This window comes from Mercenaria mercenaria, chromosome 15 (genome assembly GCF_021730395.1).
Source record: "Mercenaria mercenaria strain notata chromosome 15, MADL_Memer_1, whole genome shotgun sequence".
NCBI classification, from domain to species: domain Eukaryota; kingdom Metazoa; phylum Mollusca; class Bivalvia; order Venerida; family Veneridae; genus Mercenaria; species Mercenaria mercenaria.
Window position 1 is genome coordinate 23,114,646 of NC_069375.1, and position 13,563 is coordinate 23,128,208.

At 35.2% G+C, this 13,563-nt stretch overlaps 1 protein-coding gene across 1 annotated transcript in view; it reads right to left on the minus strand.

Moving 5' to 3' along the window:
• The window catches only part of LOC123547975 (uncharacterized), a 51,267-nt gene extending 43,888 nt beyond the window's left edge, over positions 1-7,379 (minus strand). Inside the window, exons 1-2 of the mRNA XM_053524127.1 lie at positions 7,142-7,379; positions 6,705-6,884 (exon numbers count right to left, since the gene is read on the minus strand). Of these exons, the coding sequence (XP_053380102.1) occupies positions 6,705-6,884; positions 7,142-7,379 (418 nt within the window). The remainder of the gene's footprint in view (positions 1-6,704; positions 6,885-7,141) is intronic.
• Positions 7,380-13,563: the final 6,184 nt, after the last annotated feature.

The window sequence follows — 13,563 nt, forward strand, 5'->3', positions numbered from 1 at the left end:
ATATGTAAATTAGTTAATTAACATAAAAGTGCTGTTATTTAAAGGCAAATAGCTTTGCTCCATTTTTACACCATTTTTCATTGTTTTATCACCAAAACTGACCAAGATATGACTGATTATCATCAATATGGTTGTCCTTTCCAAACATGAATGGTTGCCATGGAAACAGTGAAATCATATATAGTTCAAAAGAGTTTTTTCATGGGAACATTTTTTTTTATTTTGAAAGAGTTGGTCCTGCTGAACAATTTGGTACCTACGAAAAAAATGTCTTGGGAGAGGTGCATGGTAGACATTATTGGCCCCCGTACTAATAGTGAGTTGACATATTTTAGTAAGATTTACATTTATGACAAATTATCAGTCAATTCAATGTTTTCTGTTGACTTTCAATTTACTTCATCAGTTTAACAAAAACGAGAAATTTTTCATCTAGAAATGATTTTCCAATAGTATGTTGTATCTTAGATTGCAAAATATTGTCAAAGATCATTCGCTAGTGAGTTTATAATGTCTTCACTACCTAGAGGAGTCGTTGGTATGTTCAGCTCAGTTTTGAACTCTCGGTTGAGTTTCTTTGCCTCATAAACGAAGCTGCTGCGTCAGAGCCGATTTTTGGTGTTGCCATCTAGCTTGGCTTTCATGGGATGGTCTTGAAAGTACCTGAACTTCTCTGCTTGAAGCAGGACCTTTGCATGTCTCCTGTCTTGTAACGGCTGTGTACCTGTTAGCTTCTCCATGAAGGAGATTGGTGTAGACTTTGTAGCACCAGTCCTGTCATGATCCGCAATGCTTCGTTCTGAACCTTGTCTAGAGTCTGTTGGTTAGATTTTGCAGTAGTGGACCAGGCAGTTGAGCTATACTCTAAATGGGGTCTCACTGTTCCTTGATATACTGTCTTGAGTATTAGCTCATTTGTTCCCCACGTTATTCTGGGGGCAGACCTCCTCCGAGTCCCCTGCAGTTCTGCCTGAGGCAGCAAGGTGCTCAGTTACCGTGTGGCGCCAACTGGGAGTAACTGCAAAAGGGCTTGTCTGCAGAGAGGCTATGTACTGGCAGGGAAGACAAGACTTACGCACTTAACTCCTTGTTCACCGGAAGGCTAGCCAGCGCTGGAGGCTGAAAGTGGAAGGTGACAAGCACAAAACAAACAGCACACCACACTTGACGCATCAGCAGACCAATGCCACTAATACGTTCAGATTTTTTTAGGAACTTGGCAAAAGATCAGAGGGCGGGTTAATTGCTTTAACTCATTCTGCATTATTGCGTCCGCCGATTGTTATCTTACACCGCTTCTAGGCGGTTTTGTTATCTACATCTGGAAACCGCACGCGGAATACATGCGTCTTTACAGTAATAGCTCTGAATTCCGCGTGACGCTTTCAGTCGTCACATTTCATTGGTCTTAAATAAAATCTTTTAGTTCTTTCTTACAAATTTGACCAATCAAAATATTTTTGTTGCGTAACATTTCAGAACATAAATAAAACCGGACATTGTGAAAAAGTGAATGCTTTCGCTGAAGAAAGCTACAAAAGCCAGTGTCGTTCAAGCTATAATTTGTTTATTTTTTTGAAGCCTGAAAATTACTGATGATTCTTTATATGATCGAAACATATAAAAATAAGTAAAAGATGAATAAATAAATACTAGTAGATACCAACGAAGATTCACTGAGCAATGGCAATTGAAATTAACGCAACCCAAAAATATATACTTTTTCGCTCGTCGCTATGCGGCAAATAATGCCATCTGCGGGATCAAACAATTTTACGGCTAAATGAGTTTATTTCTGATTATTATCGTTCTTATGTTTTATTACAATAAAATAATCATTAAATATTGTGCCAGAATTTCATTCAAATCTGTCAAAATTTAGCGGAGATAAAAACAAAAACCCAGCTACGGAGCTAGAAAAGGCGTTGAGTATATTCTTTATAAGTACGGATCTAAACATTTGAGTGCGAAAAAGTAAATTGTAAATAATTGGGTATTGCTATAAAACACACTTCAGTAGAGACAGACGTACATAATTACTGCACAAAAATAACGTGCACGCATCATACCGATCGAAATGCAAGAAAATCTCATAAAATTATTTTATAGTTTCGTACCGCGTGAACATGGTCACAAATTAACGTCGTGACGATGCACATTGAAAAGAAAAGAACTAAAATATTTTCTTTTACATATAAGATTAAACTATCTTCAACTCATGCACACCAGACCTTTCATTTTTACCTATGCAATATGACAATGCTCATGTGTGTACGAAAAAGTAAAATCATCTTCGTGGGTATCTATTTAATATTTATTTATTTGTTGTTAAACTTCAAAACTGTCTCTTGATCTATAGAATAAACTGTTAATAATAACTCAATCATTTTGACACTTTAAAAACTCTACAAAATTGTTTCAAAATTCAAATTTTCAAAAAGTACATGTTTTCTGAAAATTAGTCCAAAATAATCTAATTTTCAGGCTAATAGTTTCTGTCTAAAATAGTTGTAATATTCACTTTTTTTTCATTTATTACATCTTCATATTAAATACATACACTAGTTTTATGAGAAATAACTTTATTTTGATGCGTTTTGGTTGCCTTAATGCATATAACTGAGTAAAAGCAGATATATTTCACAGAAAAGTGAGATAATCTTCTCCATGAAAAAATTTCTACTAGTACAGTATGTGAGTGAAAATACTTAAGGCAAGATATATCCCAAATTTACGAAAAACAAAGCATACTGTCTTTTCTTCTATACTTATTAATGCAAAACAATCAAAACAAGTAAACAACTTCTATATCATTCGCAGTATAAGTGATATGGATTATATTTCACATATATGAAATTTATTTTATTCAAATTGATGAGACATTGTGTTTCATTATTCAGCGAAGGAGTAATAAACTCAGTATAAAATAAAATACGCATATTATATAAAATATACAAATATCAAATGAGCCAATGTGAAAACAGCAAGCCCAATATGAAAAGCATAGGGCCAATTCGAGAAAACAGGGCCAACACAGGATTCGAGAAGTTTGGTTTATTAAATTGAGAGGGCCAATACAAAGGTGAATAAAAATCATTTATCAAGGATCTGATTAATTAAATTAAAATATAAACAAGACCTACGTAATGCTTCACACTCGTTTAAAGTTGCCGTATTCAGGCATACATACAGTTTTTAAAAGTAGCCGTTAGGTGTAAGGTAATAATAGTGACTGCCTCGACATTGCGGGCTCTCGGCCTGAATCAATGAAAGTTCAAGTACCTTTTAGAAATACACAATAAATCTATGCATATTAAATTTTATTTCTAATTAATAAGAAATAAAAAGGTTATAGATAATTAAATAAATAAAACAAAATACCTAACAAGTAGTCCCAGCAGCGCTATCCATAAAGCGATCATATTTTAATGTCCGCACACTTACAATACTTTTCATTAAACTATTTTGATATTTCAACAGTCTCGGTTACTGGGATTTCTGTAGCAAATTCCCATTACGTGTTTTTACTTAAAACAGCGCAGGGTCATAATGGTACTGCGACATCTACTTTCCAGATTATACCATTGAACATTATGAAAGGTTGACTGCATTTTCAATCGTAAGACCAGTGTTGCATATAAATGCAGTTCTTTTACCTCATTGTTAGCATACGTTTATACCTATATATACGTTTATATGTAATACATCCCCATGTTTAATATTACACATTTTTAGAAACATACTGCAAGAACATTTTGCTAACATATTTGGAACAGGCCACAAGAGAAAATCATAATAAATTGGAGATTTATTTTTTTTGTATTTGCAGCTCACGTGGCCGGCGTACGCCGAAACGTTCGTTTATTAATAAACCGGCGATGATTCTTTTCTTGCCGCTAACGTGACCGGCATGCCCCGGGCTGAGTGAAACGAATTGGCCCATTGTAGTATCGCCTTCCTGTCGCCCATGCGCACACGTCTGTTTACCATCACCTGACGTTATCATATCGTCTGAAGATGAAGGGTTTTTTGTACATGTAGTAATATACAATTGTTTAGGTAGATCCATATTCCTGAACTGGAGACTAAATGGAACTATATAATATATGTACTTAAAATCACTTTTTAAAATTTCCATTATACATACAGCGCTAATCGGTGTTTTTTCTCACTATGCTTTGAAATGAGGTCGATGCCTTTTCAGATAGAAGGGATACACCTTGAAAATGATTAATTACATTATTTTTGCAAGAACTTGCGCATAACAGCAATGCATTGCTGTCATAAAAATGCACTTTCGGACATCTATAGATACCACTAAAGACTCTAAATCTTTTTTCTCAGTTTTCAATTGGATATCTATGGATTTTAGCATTTAAATGTGGAAAAAAACATACTATTTAATTTTAGGGGTCTGTCCCTTTTCATACCAAATAAACCCCATAAATTCAAGTTATAGGCTGAGCTATCTAGAAATAAGTAAATGTGAGTCATCTGTTTGCTCAGTTCAGGTGAATCAGCTGACTCGCCCTGTGTAGATCCCTGTGAATAATGTATATAGTGAGTAATCAAGATCAGGGGAAGTATTTGCTGCTTCAATTCAGTTGACTGAAGCACGGTGTGTATGTTTATCAAAGCCATCTCTGTGGTAAATTAGAAAACAAATCCCTCTCTGTTCGAGCACATGACATTTTATGTGGTAAACAATGAGCTCCAACACAGGGAGCTCGGAAAATCGAAATTTTCGTCCTGAACACAAGTTTGCGCATATAAAAAACGTATAAACCACGGGAAGACGTAGCTATATACCCTATGTCACAAACTGACATACTGGCCTCAATGTATCCGTAGTTTAAATGCAGGTATTGCATCATCTTTTTGTAAATTTTTGAGTTATTGAGGTAAATTTCAGATTTTACAAATAAAATACCTTTCATGTTTTTCTGTATTTCATAACTTAAATTTCCATGTAAATTTTATTAAATTCGGTTCAGTAATAAGGAAGTTGATATCTTTTAAACATCAGTAATTTATGTTTGTATCCCCAAAACCACTATAACGGGCCTTAAATTGTCCAATTTACATCCGCGCCAAAGTAATCTTATTTCACGGCTATGTCATGATTCCCGTGAAAATCGAAAAAGCATGAGTTCACGGCTATGTCGTCCAATATTTCCAATAATCCAATATTTGGCGGGACATAACCCTACAAATAGATTGGACTAGATATGCCTGGTGCATAACATTTTTGACAGTCAGACGAAATTATGTCTCTTTGATATTCTTGGTAGAAATTTTGCTCGATCGAGGTAAGAAATTTATTTGTTAGATTTTTGTTTGATTTTTGAATTACGATTTTTATTAAGTAAATTTTTGTTCATTCTACAGAATTTTGTAAAACGTTTACTTTTCGGCAAGAGATTAGCTAGTTTCGGTATGTCAGGCTAATTTATTAAATATTTCAGACTTTTGTAAATTATTTCGAAAGAGGGATCTAAAATGTTTCGTTAGTTTATTTTGTACAATTTATATTGAAATTTTTTTAATTTGTACTCAAATTTTAGTTTTATGAGTAAATTATACTTACCTGACATATGTACCTAAGGATTCCTTTCTTGAACAAATTTAACTCGCTGTACGGTAAAATACCGTATGGTGTAGGTTTCTAAACATACCCGGATATGATAACCAACGCATGCGCACACCATTCTCTCCATTTCACGTGGGCGCATGGATATTCACTATCTGGGGTCTTAGAAGACACCAGAAAACTTAATCTGGGGCCGTATTCATAAAGCATCTTAAGTATAAGTAAAAGAAATTGATTATTTACTTAAGTATTACTTAGGTAAGAAATTTATTTTACTTAAGTATAATTGTTATTCATAAAACAACTAAATAAGTAATTCTTGGCTTTTATTGTGGACGAAAACATTATAAAAGACAACATTAATTTCAGACAGATACAACATGTACAATTATGTTTAAAGTGATTTTATCTGAAAAACAACACTTTTCATACTCACGATGCCATTTTGTTTTCTGACTTAAGTAATTTTTTGCATATCTTAAGTTTAAGCTGTTCTATGAATAGGACTTAAGTTTTTTACTTAGACTTAAGATGAAATCACCACAAACTTAAGTAAAATCTTCAACCTAAGTCAAAACTTATACTTAAGATGCTTTATGAATACGACCTGATTATCGATGAACAACAAAATATATACACTGTGACTCTTCAATATCCCAAATTTAACTCGCAAGGAAAGTAAGTCTAATCTCCCAGAAAATTCGCACTGAGAGTTTTTAAATGAAATTTTACAAAGGTAGAAGCATGACTCCAATCCGCACTGTCCATTACATCTTTCAATGGTGCTCCACTGAAGATGGCCCAGGAACGGGCCAATAGACCTAGTTGAATGACCTTTGACTTTTGGAACATCTTTATTGTTCATTTTGTATGCTTTTTGAATAGTTTTCACAATCCATGAAGAAATAGTTTGAGATGATGCACTGTTGTGCGGTTTGTTAACTGTCAAAAACAGAGACAATTTTTCATTTTCACCAGAAGATCTGAAATCTTCTGTTCTCCTAAGATATATTGTCAGAGCACGTTTTGGATCTAACAACTTACTTGCTGTAAATGCTGGAATGAATATTGTGCTACCTTGATGTGACAACCTGTCTGTCCTGTTTGGACAAACCATGCCTTATGAAAGTTACCCCTTTCTTCTGTACATTCATTGAATTTTCATCAAGTTTCAGTGATTGAAGATCTCCACATCTGCGGAAAGTTGTAATGGCTACCAGAAAGGCTATCTTATATGTTACATATTTCAAACTTGTTTTCTCCATCGGCTCAAAAGGGTGTTGTTTCAGCATACCTAAAACAAGTAACAAATCCCATTCAGGTACTAGTCTACGAATAGGAGGTCTTTCATTAAAAACTCCTTTTAGAAATCTTATAATGAATGGATGTTGTCCTACAGGGATTGTATCAATTGGAGGTAGAACCGATGAAAACATTGAGCGGTAACCTGCAATAGTTCTGTATTTAAGCCCTTGTCTATAGAGATCAGACAGAAAATTTGCACACTGATTTAAAGATGCACAATAGGGATCAATCTCCCTTTCACAGCACCAGCTACTGAACTTCCTAAATTTGCATTTATAGTCCTTTTGAGTTCAAGCTCTCCATGAAGTATTGGGAAGTTTTCTAGTGTTCTTAGAAAACCCCTCTGCTTTGAATTGCTTGTTGATAGCCTCCATGCAGTCAGGTTTAGAAATTTGCTGTTTGAGTGTACTACCTTTTTCTGAATCAACAGATCTGATAAATTTGGTAGTTTGACTAGAGGTGCTATTAACAACTGTAGAAGCATTGGATACCAATGTTGCCTTGGTCACATCGGGGCTATCAGAAAGATTTCGCAATTGTATCTCATCATGTGAGCTAGAACTTTGGGTATAAGACAAATTGGAGGATACGCATAGGCTATCATGTTCTCCCAACTTATCGACAATGCATCCTGTGCTAAGGCTTTTGGATGATTTATCCATGAACAAAACACAGGACACTGTCGATTCTCTGCTGTCGCAAACAAGTATATTGTTGGTTCCGACCACATCTGAAACAGACTCTTGATTACTGTTTTGTTCAGTGACCATTCTGTCGGCTGATTTTGTGTCGACTCAGAAAATCTGCTAATACATTCATATGTCCACTGAAATGAGCTGATTTCAACTTCATATTGTGGCGTAGAGCCATTGACCAAATATTCTGGGCAAGATTGCACAGTTTCACTGAATGAGTACCACCCTGTTTGTTCAGATATTGTACCGCTGTTATATTGTCGGAACGAACAAGAACTTGTTTGTTCTGCAGAACCGGGAGAAAATGACTCATAGTCCTGTACACATCTTCTAACTCCAGGAAGTTTATATGCTGTGAACTCATGTTCTCTGACCAATTGCCCTGAACTACCTGATTGTTCACATATCCACCCTATCCCATTTTCGATGAATCGCAAGTCATTGTTATTTCTGCTCGAAAACCCTCCAAAGATCTTCCCTTCGGAAAGTTTGCTTTGGACAACCACCATTTCAGATGTGATATGAGCAAAGGAATACATGGAATGTGATAATCTAACGGTAGTCTTGCTGGGTTCCAGTTTATTAACAAATGCAACTGAATTTGTCTCATGTACAGACGAGCATTCGGTACCAACTCTAAACAAGAAGCAATCATCCCTAGAATCACCAGATACTGTCTGACTAATGCATGTCCCTGGATTAATTTCTGAATTGCTCCGATAGGAGCTATATATCGTTCCTCTGTCGGGCAAACAAGACCCTTGTCTAAATGAAAAACTGATCCCAGATAAGTCATTACCTGAACTGGTACAAGGGATGATTTGTTCTTGTTTATTATGAAGCCTAAGTTCAGAAGAAGATTGAGCGTTATCTCTCTTTCTCTTAAAAGTAACTGCTTTAGTTGATTTAACTGTAGCCAATCGTCTAGATAAACCGACATTCTGATTGCTTTTGATCTCAGATAAGCTGCTACTACTGTCACAATTTTTGTACATACACGAGGTGAAACGGTTGGACCGAAGCAAAGAGCTCGAAATTGGTAAACTTTACCTCTCCAACAAAATCTGAGATACTTGCGATGTTTTTTGAATATTCTTAAATGGAAGTATGCATCTTTTAAATCTATTGATATTGCCCAATCTCCCTTCTGAACTAGGCCGATCACTTTGTTTAACGTATCCATTTTGAAGTGTTCCTTCCGGAGATACTGATTTAGAGGTTTTACCTTTATGACAGGTCTTAAATCTCCTGTTTTCTTTATGACTAAGAAGAGAGTACTGTAAACACCTGTTTGCCATTCTGACTTTTGGACAATTTCTATGGCATTTTTTTTCTAATAAAGAATTTACTTCTTTTTCCATTAAATGTGATTTTTCTTTTGCATTTGCAAATGTCTCCTTTATACCCAAAAATGGTGATTTTTGAATGAACTCTAGTTTGTAACCCTCTTCTATAAGAGATAACACCCATTTGTCTTGAGTTATTTGTTTCCAGTTTTGTAGAAAATGGCATAGTCGACCCCCTTCCGGTATCTACGGATGCAATATTAACATATTTACCTTATCATTGTTTTGTGGACCTATTTCCACTGGTCCTAGTTTTGCTGCCAGTACTGGAAGTAATGGACTGAAAAGATTTGGTTCTGTTATCTGTCCTACTGTCAGCTTTGTCGTATTTTGTTTCTGAAAGCTGACTGTGTTTCTGACAACTTTGGAATGCGAAAAGTTGAGTGACTTTTGCCATAACTAGTTGATTTTGCTGAAGATGTATAACTGGCTGTATATGGCTTTTTTACTACCAATTGTCCAGAATTGTCACTAGATTTGCGTTTCAGCGTTTCCTTCCTGTTTAACTTTTCAGGTAACAAATCATCTAATGTCTTTCTTTTCTCTTTCTTCTGTTTAGGAGTCTTTTCTAAGTCTGCCCCAAAAACACCATCACTTGTTAAAGGTAAATTACTCATAATGAGGGCATCATCTAGATCAAATAGAGACGTATCACTTATAGCTACTTGTCTGCGTATGATATGGAAAAACGCACCAGTACGTCCTAACTGATCTGAACTGCGAGTGCACATTGCAAAAATGTCTTTAACCTTCTGCACAATGTTAGTGTCATCTGGTAACATGTTAATTAATGCACCAATACCTTGTTGAATATATAATTGCATTACTATTCCCATATAGGCCGCCTGTTGGCCGCGGTAGGCTGTTTTCTCCACCATTTTGCATGGTTGTGATAATAAATATTTCCCATGTTTATTAAAATTTGCCTTCGCACCATACTTGCGTACCAAACAAGATTCTATTGAATCGTCTAAAGTTGGTACCTGTAAAAAAAATTCCGTCTGTTCATCTACCGGGAAAAGATCATTATTTTCTTCAGCATAAGCTGTCACGTTGTTAGGTGAAGCAGAACGATAACTCTGTTCTAACACTTCTCTTTGTGAGGTCTCAATGTTAATTCCTGATTTTGTTTCAGATTTCTTCACCAAAAATTTCTAACAAACATTTTTTGGTATGTGGATTTAAATTTTCATCGTCACTGCAATTGTCACTGTCATATTTGTCAAATTGTTCACTACCAGACGGATGTAAAGAAACTGTATCTTCGTCATCCATTTCAAAATTGGGGCTTTTACCATTCCCCTGGTTTTGTGCAGGTGTGGGTGGCGAGTCATCTATGGGGCTTTTACCATTCTCCGTACTCGTAAGTTCTTGTCTTTGTGACAAAGAAGCTAAAATACTGTCTATTTTATTCTCCATACTAGAAAATCTAGATTCAAAACGTTCTTCTAAAATGTCGACTTTCGACCGACGTTTTTTCGTGGTTTTCGTTGTAGTCCGTGACGAATTTTCACCGTCGTGACTATGAACTGACAAAATCTCCTCGTCATCAACTTCCGATGAAACATCTCTCTGACACTGAACTTGTAATTCAGTCATTTTAACACAGCGGGTCATAAACGACCAAACAATAGTGTGTCTTCTAAGACGACAAGAAAAAAAGTGAATATCCATGCGCCCACGTGAAATGGAGAGAACTGTGTGCGAATGTGTAGGTCATCATATCCGGGTATGTTTAAAAACCTACACCATACGGTATTTTACCGTACAGCGGGTTAAATTTGTTCAAGAAAGGAATCCTTAGGTACATATGTCAGGTAAGTTGTTAATTTAGGAAATGAAATGTGTAACATGATAATTAGAAAGTTATCTTTGTCATAAATCGTATATGTCAATCTTTTCGTTGTAAATTATTTAACGCCGGTATTGCAATGCATTGTAATGTATAAATGTATGTGTTGGCAAGTATAGTACCGTGTATTTGATATGTAATTGTAATTTGAAATTACTGTGTGCCAGTCTATAGCATATCGATAAAATGTTCGTTTTGTTGCATGGTAGTAGATATTACATTCATACCAGCTATAGTGTTACGTTTGATTTGCATTGCATTTTGTTAATTTGTGGTTGTAAATAATAGCTGCAGTTCATCATTTCTTTATCTATAATTTTTCATCATAATCTTTTTATATATTTTCATACTTTAACTTTAGACTAGTAAGAAATTAATTTGAGAAATAATGAAAGTAATAAGTGACGTATTGTAATCACGTGACGTATGAAGTTAGTAGCACGTATATTTTGTATAAGTAGCACGTATTATTTATGGGAGTCTACGGAGGTATGATGTACCCAAAGGTGCAATTTTATGCCCTTATTTGTATTTGCTATGGTGCTTACCATATGTTACATTTTTTAGCTTCTTCCACTAGACGACTTTTTACCTGGTGATGTCACGACCCGGAAGTATGTTACCCGAGGTTTTCTGAATTTTACTCGCCTGGATGTAGCGCAGAGATCTTTCGTTCCATGGTTGTGCCTTAACCGCCAAAACGCTGACTTTTGTAGTCAACTGAGACAGCTCAGGGATACAAACACCTACAGATAGTGTTCTTATTGAAAACAAAATCTTTTTAAGGGAAATAAATCATGGTGTTTTACCTCCCTTAATATGATTTTAAATTGAAAATAAATAAACGGCTTTCCAGAATAAAAAAGGAAATTCCATTTGTCCTTTTTCTGGGGGATATTGAAATATAGAGATACATGAAATAATTATTCAGTTTTACTGGAAAGATGGAGAAACATCCCTCCATGCACTTTGTATAAAAACCAACAATGTGTGGCAAAATAGCATGAGAAGTATAGCTATAGATAGGGGAACAACCCCCTACGTTCAACGAAATCACTTTTATTTTTTTTTTATATAATATACTACGCCGTGGTATGCATAAGAAACTAACAACTCTGAGTTTCAAATGGCAAATACAGTATAGCCATAGATAGGGGAACCTCCCCCACGTCCTTTTCAACACAATCACTTTTAATTTTTCTTTGTATGATATACAACGTTTTGGTATGAAAAACAAACTAAAAATCTCAGAGTTTCAAATGGTACATACACTATAGCAATAGACAGGGGAACATTCTCCCACGTCCTGTTCAACAAAATCATTTTTCATGTTTTGAAAAGTAATATACAACGTCGTGGTATGCATAACAAAGTAACAACTCGAGTTTCAAATGACAAATACAGTATAGCCGTAGATAGGGGGACATCCCCTCCCCTCCACGTCTTAAAAGTCACATACAGTATAGCCGTAGATAGGGGGACATCGCCCCACGTCTTAAAAGTCACATACAGTATAGCCGTAGATAGGTTGACATCCCCCACGTCTTAAAAGACACATACAGTTTAGCCGTAGATTGGGGAAATTCCCCCATGTCTTTTTCACTACAATCACTTTTTATTTTTCTTTGAATAATATACAACGTCTAGGTGTGCATTTCAAATGACACATACAGTATAGCCATAGATAGGGGAACATCCCCCACGTCCTATTCAACAAAATCAGTTTTCATGTTTTGAAAAATAGTATACAACTTCGTGGTATGTATAACAAACTAGCAACTCGAGTTTTTCAAATGACACATACAGTATAGCCATAGATACTGGAACATCCCCCACGTCTTGTTCAATCAAAATCATTTTTCTTTAAATAATATTCTACGCCCGGGTAGGCATAAAAAACTAAGAACTCGAGTTTTAAAAGTCACATACAGTATAGCCGTAGATAGGGGAACATCCCCCACGTCATTTTCCTAACAATCACTATCATTTATGCCGAAAAACAACTCGACGTTAAAATTACACAGTACAAATATTCCTCTATCTACAACATGGCAAATCATATGACTACTGCAGCTTTTCAGACATGGGGGAATATTCCTCTATCTGCAATTTGGTCCATCTACTGTAAGTGTATATGAATTCGCGGAGACAAATTTTCTTTGTTATTGAGACATAGAGGAATATTCCTCTGTTTACAAAATGGTTCACTTTTTTCAGTCTCTTGGACATAGGGAAATAATATGGCAAATTATGTAACTCTTTTAGCTTTTCAGACAAAGGGGAGTCTTCTTTTTAAAATATTTGGTCCATTTAGTAAGTTTCGATCTTTTCAAAGAGGAATATTCCTCTATCTACAATTTGTCATTATTTGTCAATTTAGTTATTTCTCAGTTTTTGCGACATAGAGGTATATTCCTATATCTATTATCTACAAAAAATAATCCTCTTGATGTTTTTAGGTTTCATCACTCTTTTCAACAGTATGATTTATCACATGTTTCACGTCACTGGAATGTAATAAAGTCATTACATCGACGTCGTTTACAATATGGGAGACGTTGGTCAAATTGACTTGTTTATAATATAACTTTTTAATGTTTCCACAGGAAAAGCTAACATGTGATAAAAAGAATAATACATTTGTCATTTTCCACATTGAACTTATTAAACTCGTTGAATAAAATTGATAGAATGCTTCGCAGAGTCTATTTTATTTTATTTTATTCAACTCGTTTAATAAATTCAGTATGGAAAGACACTCACGTAATTTCCTCT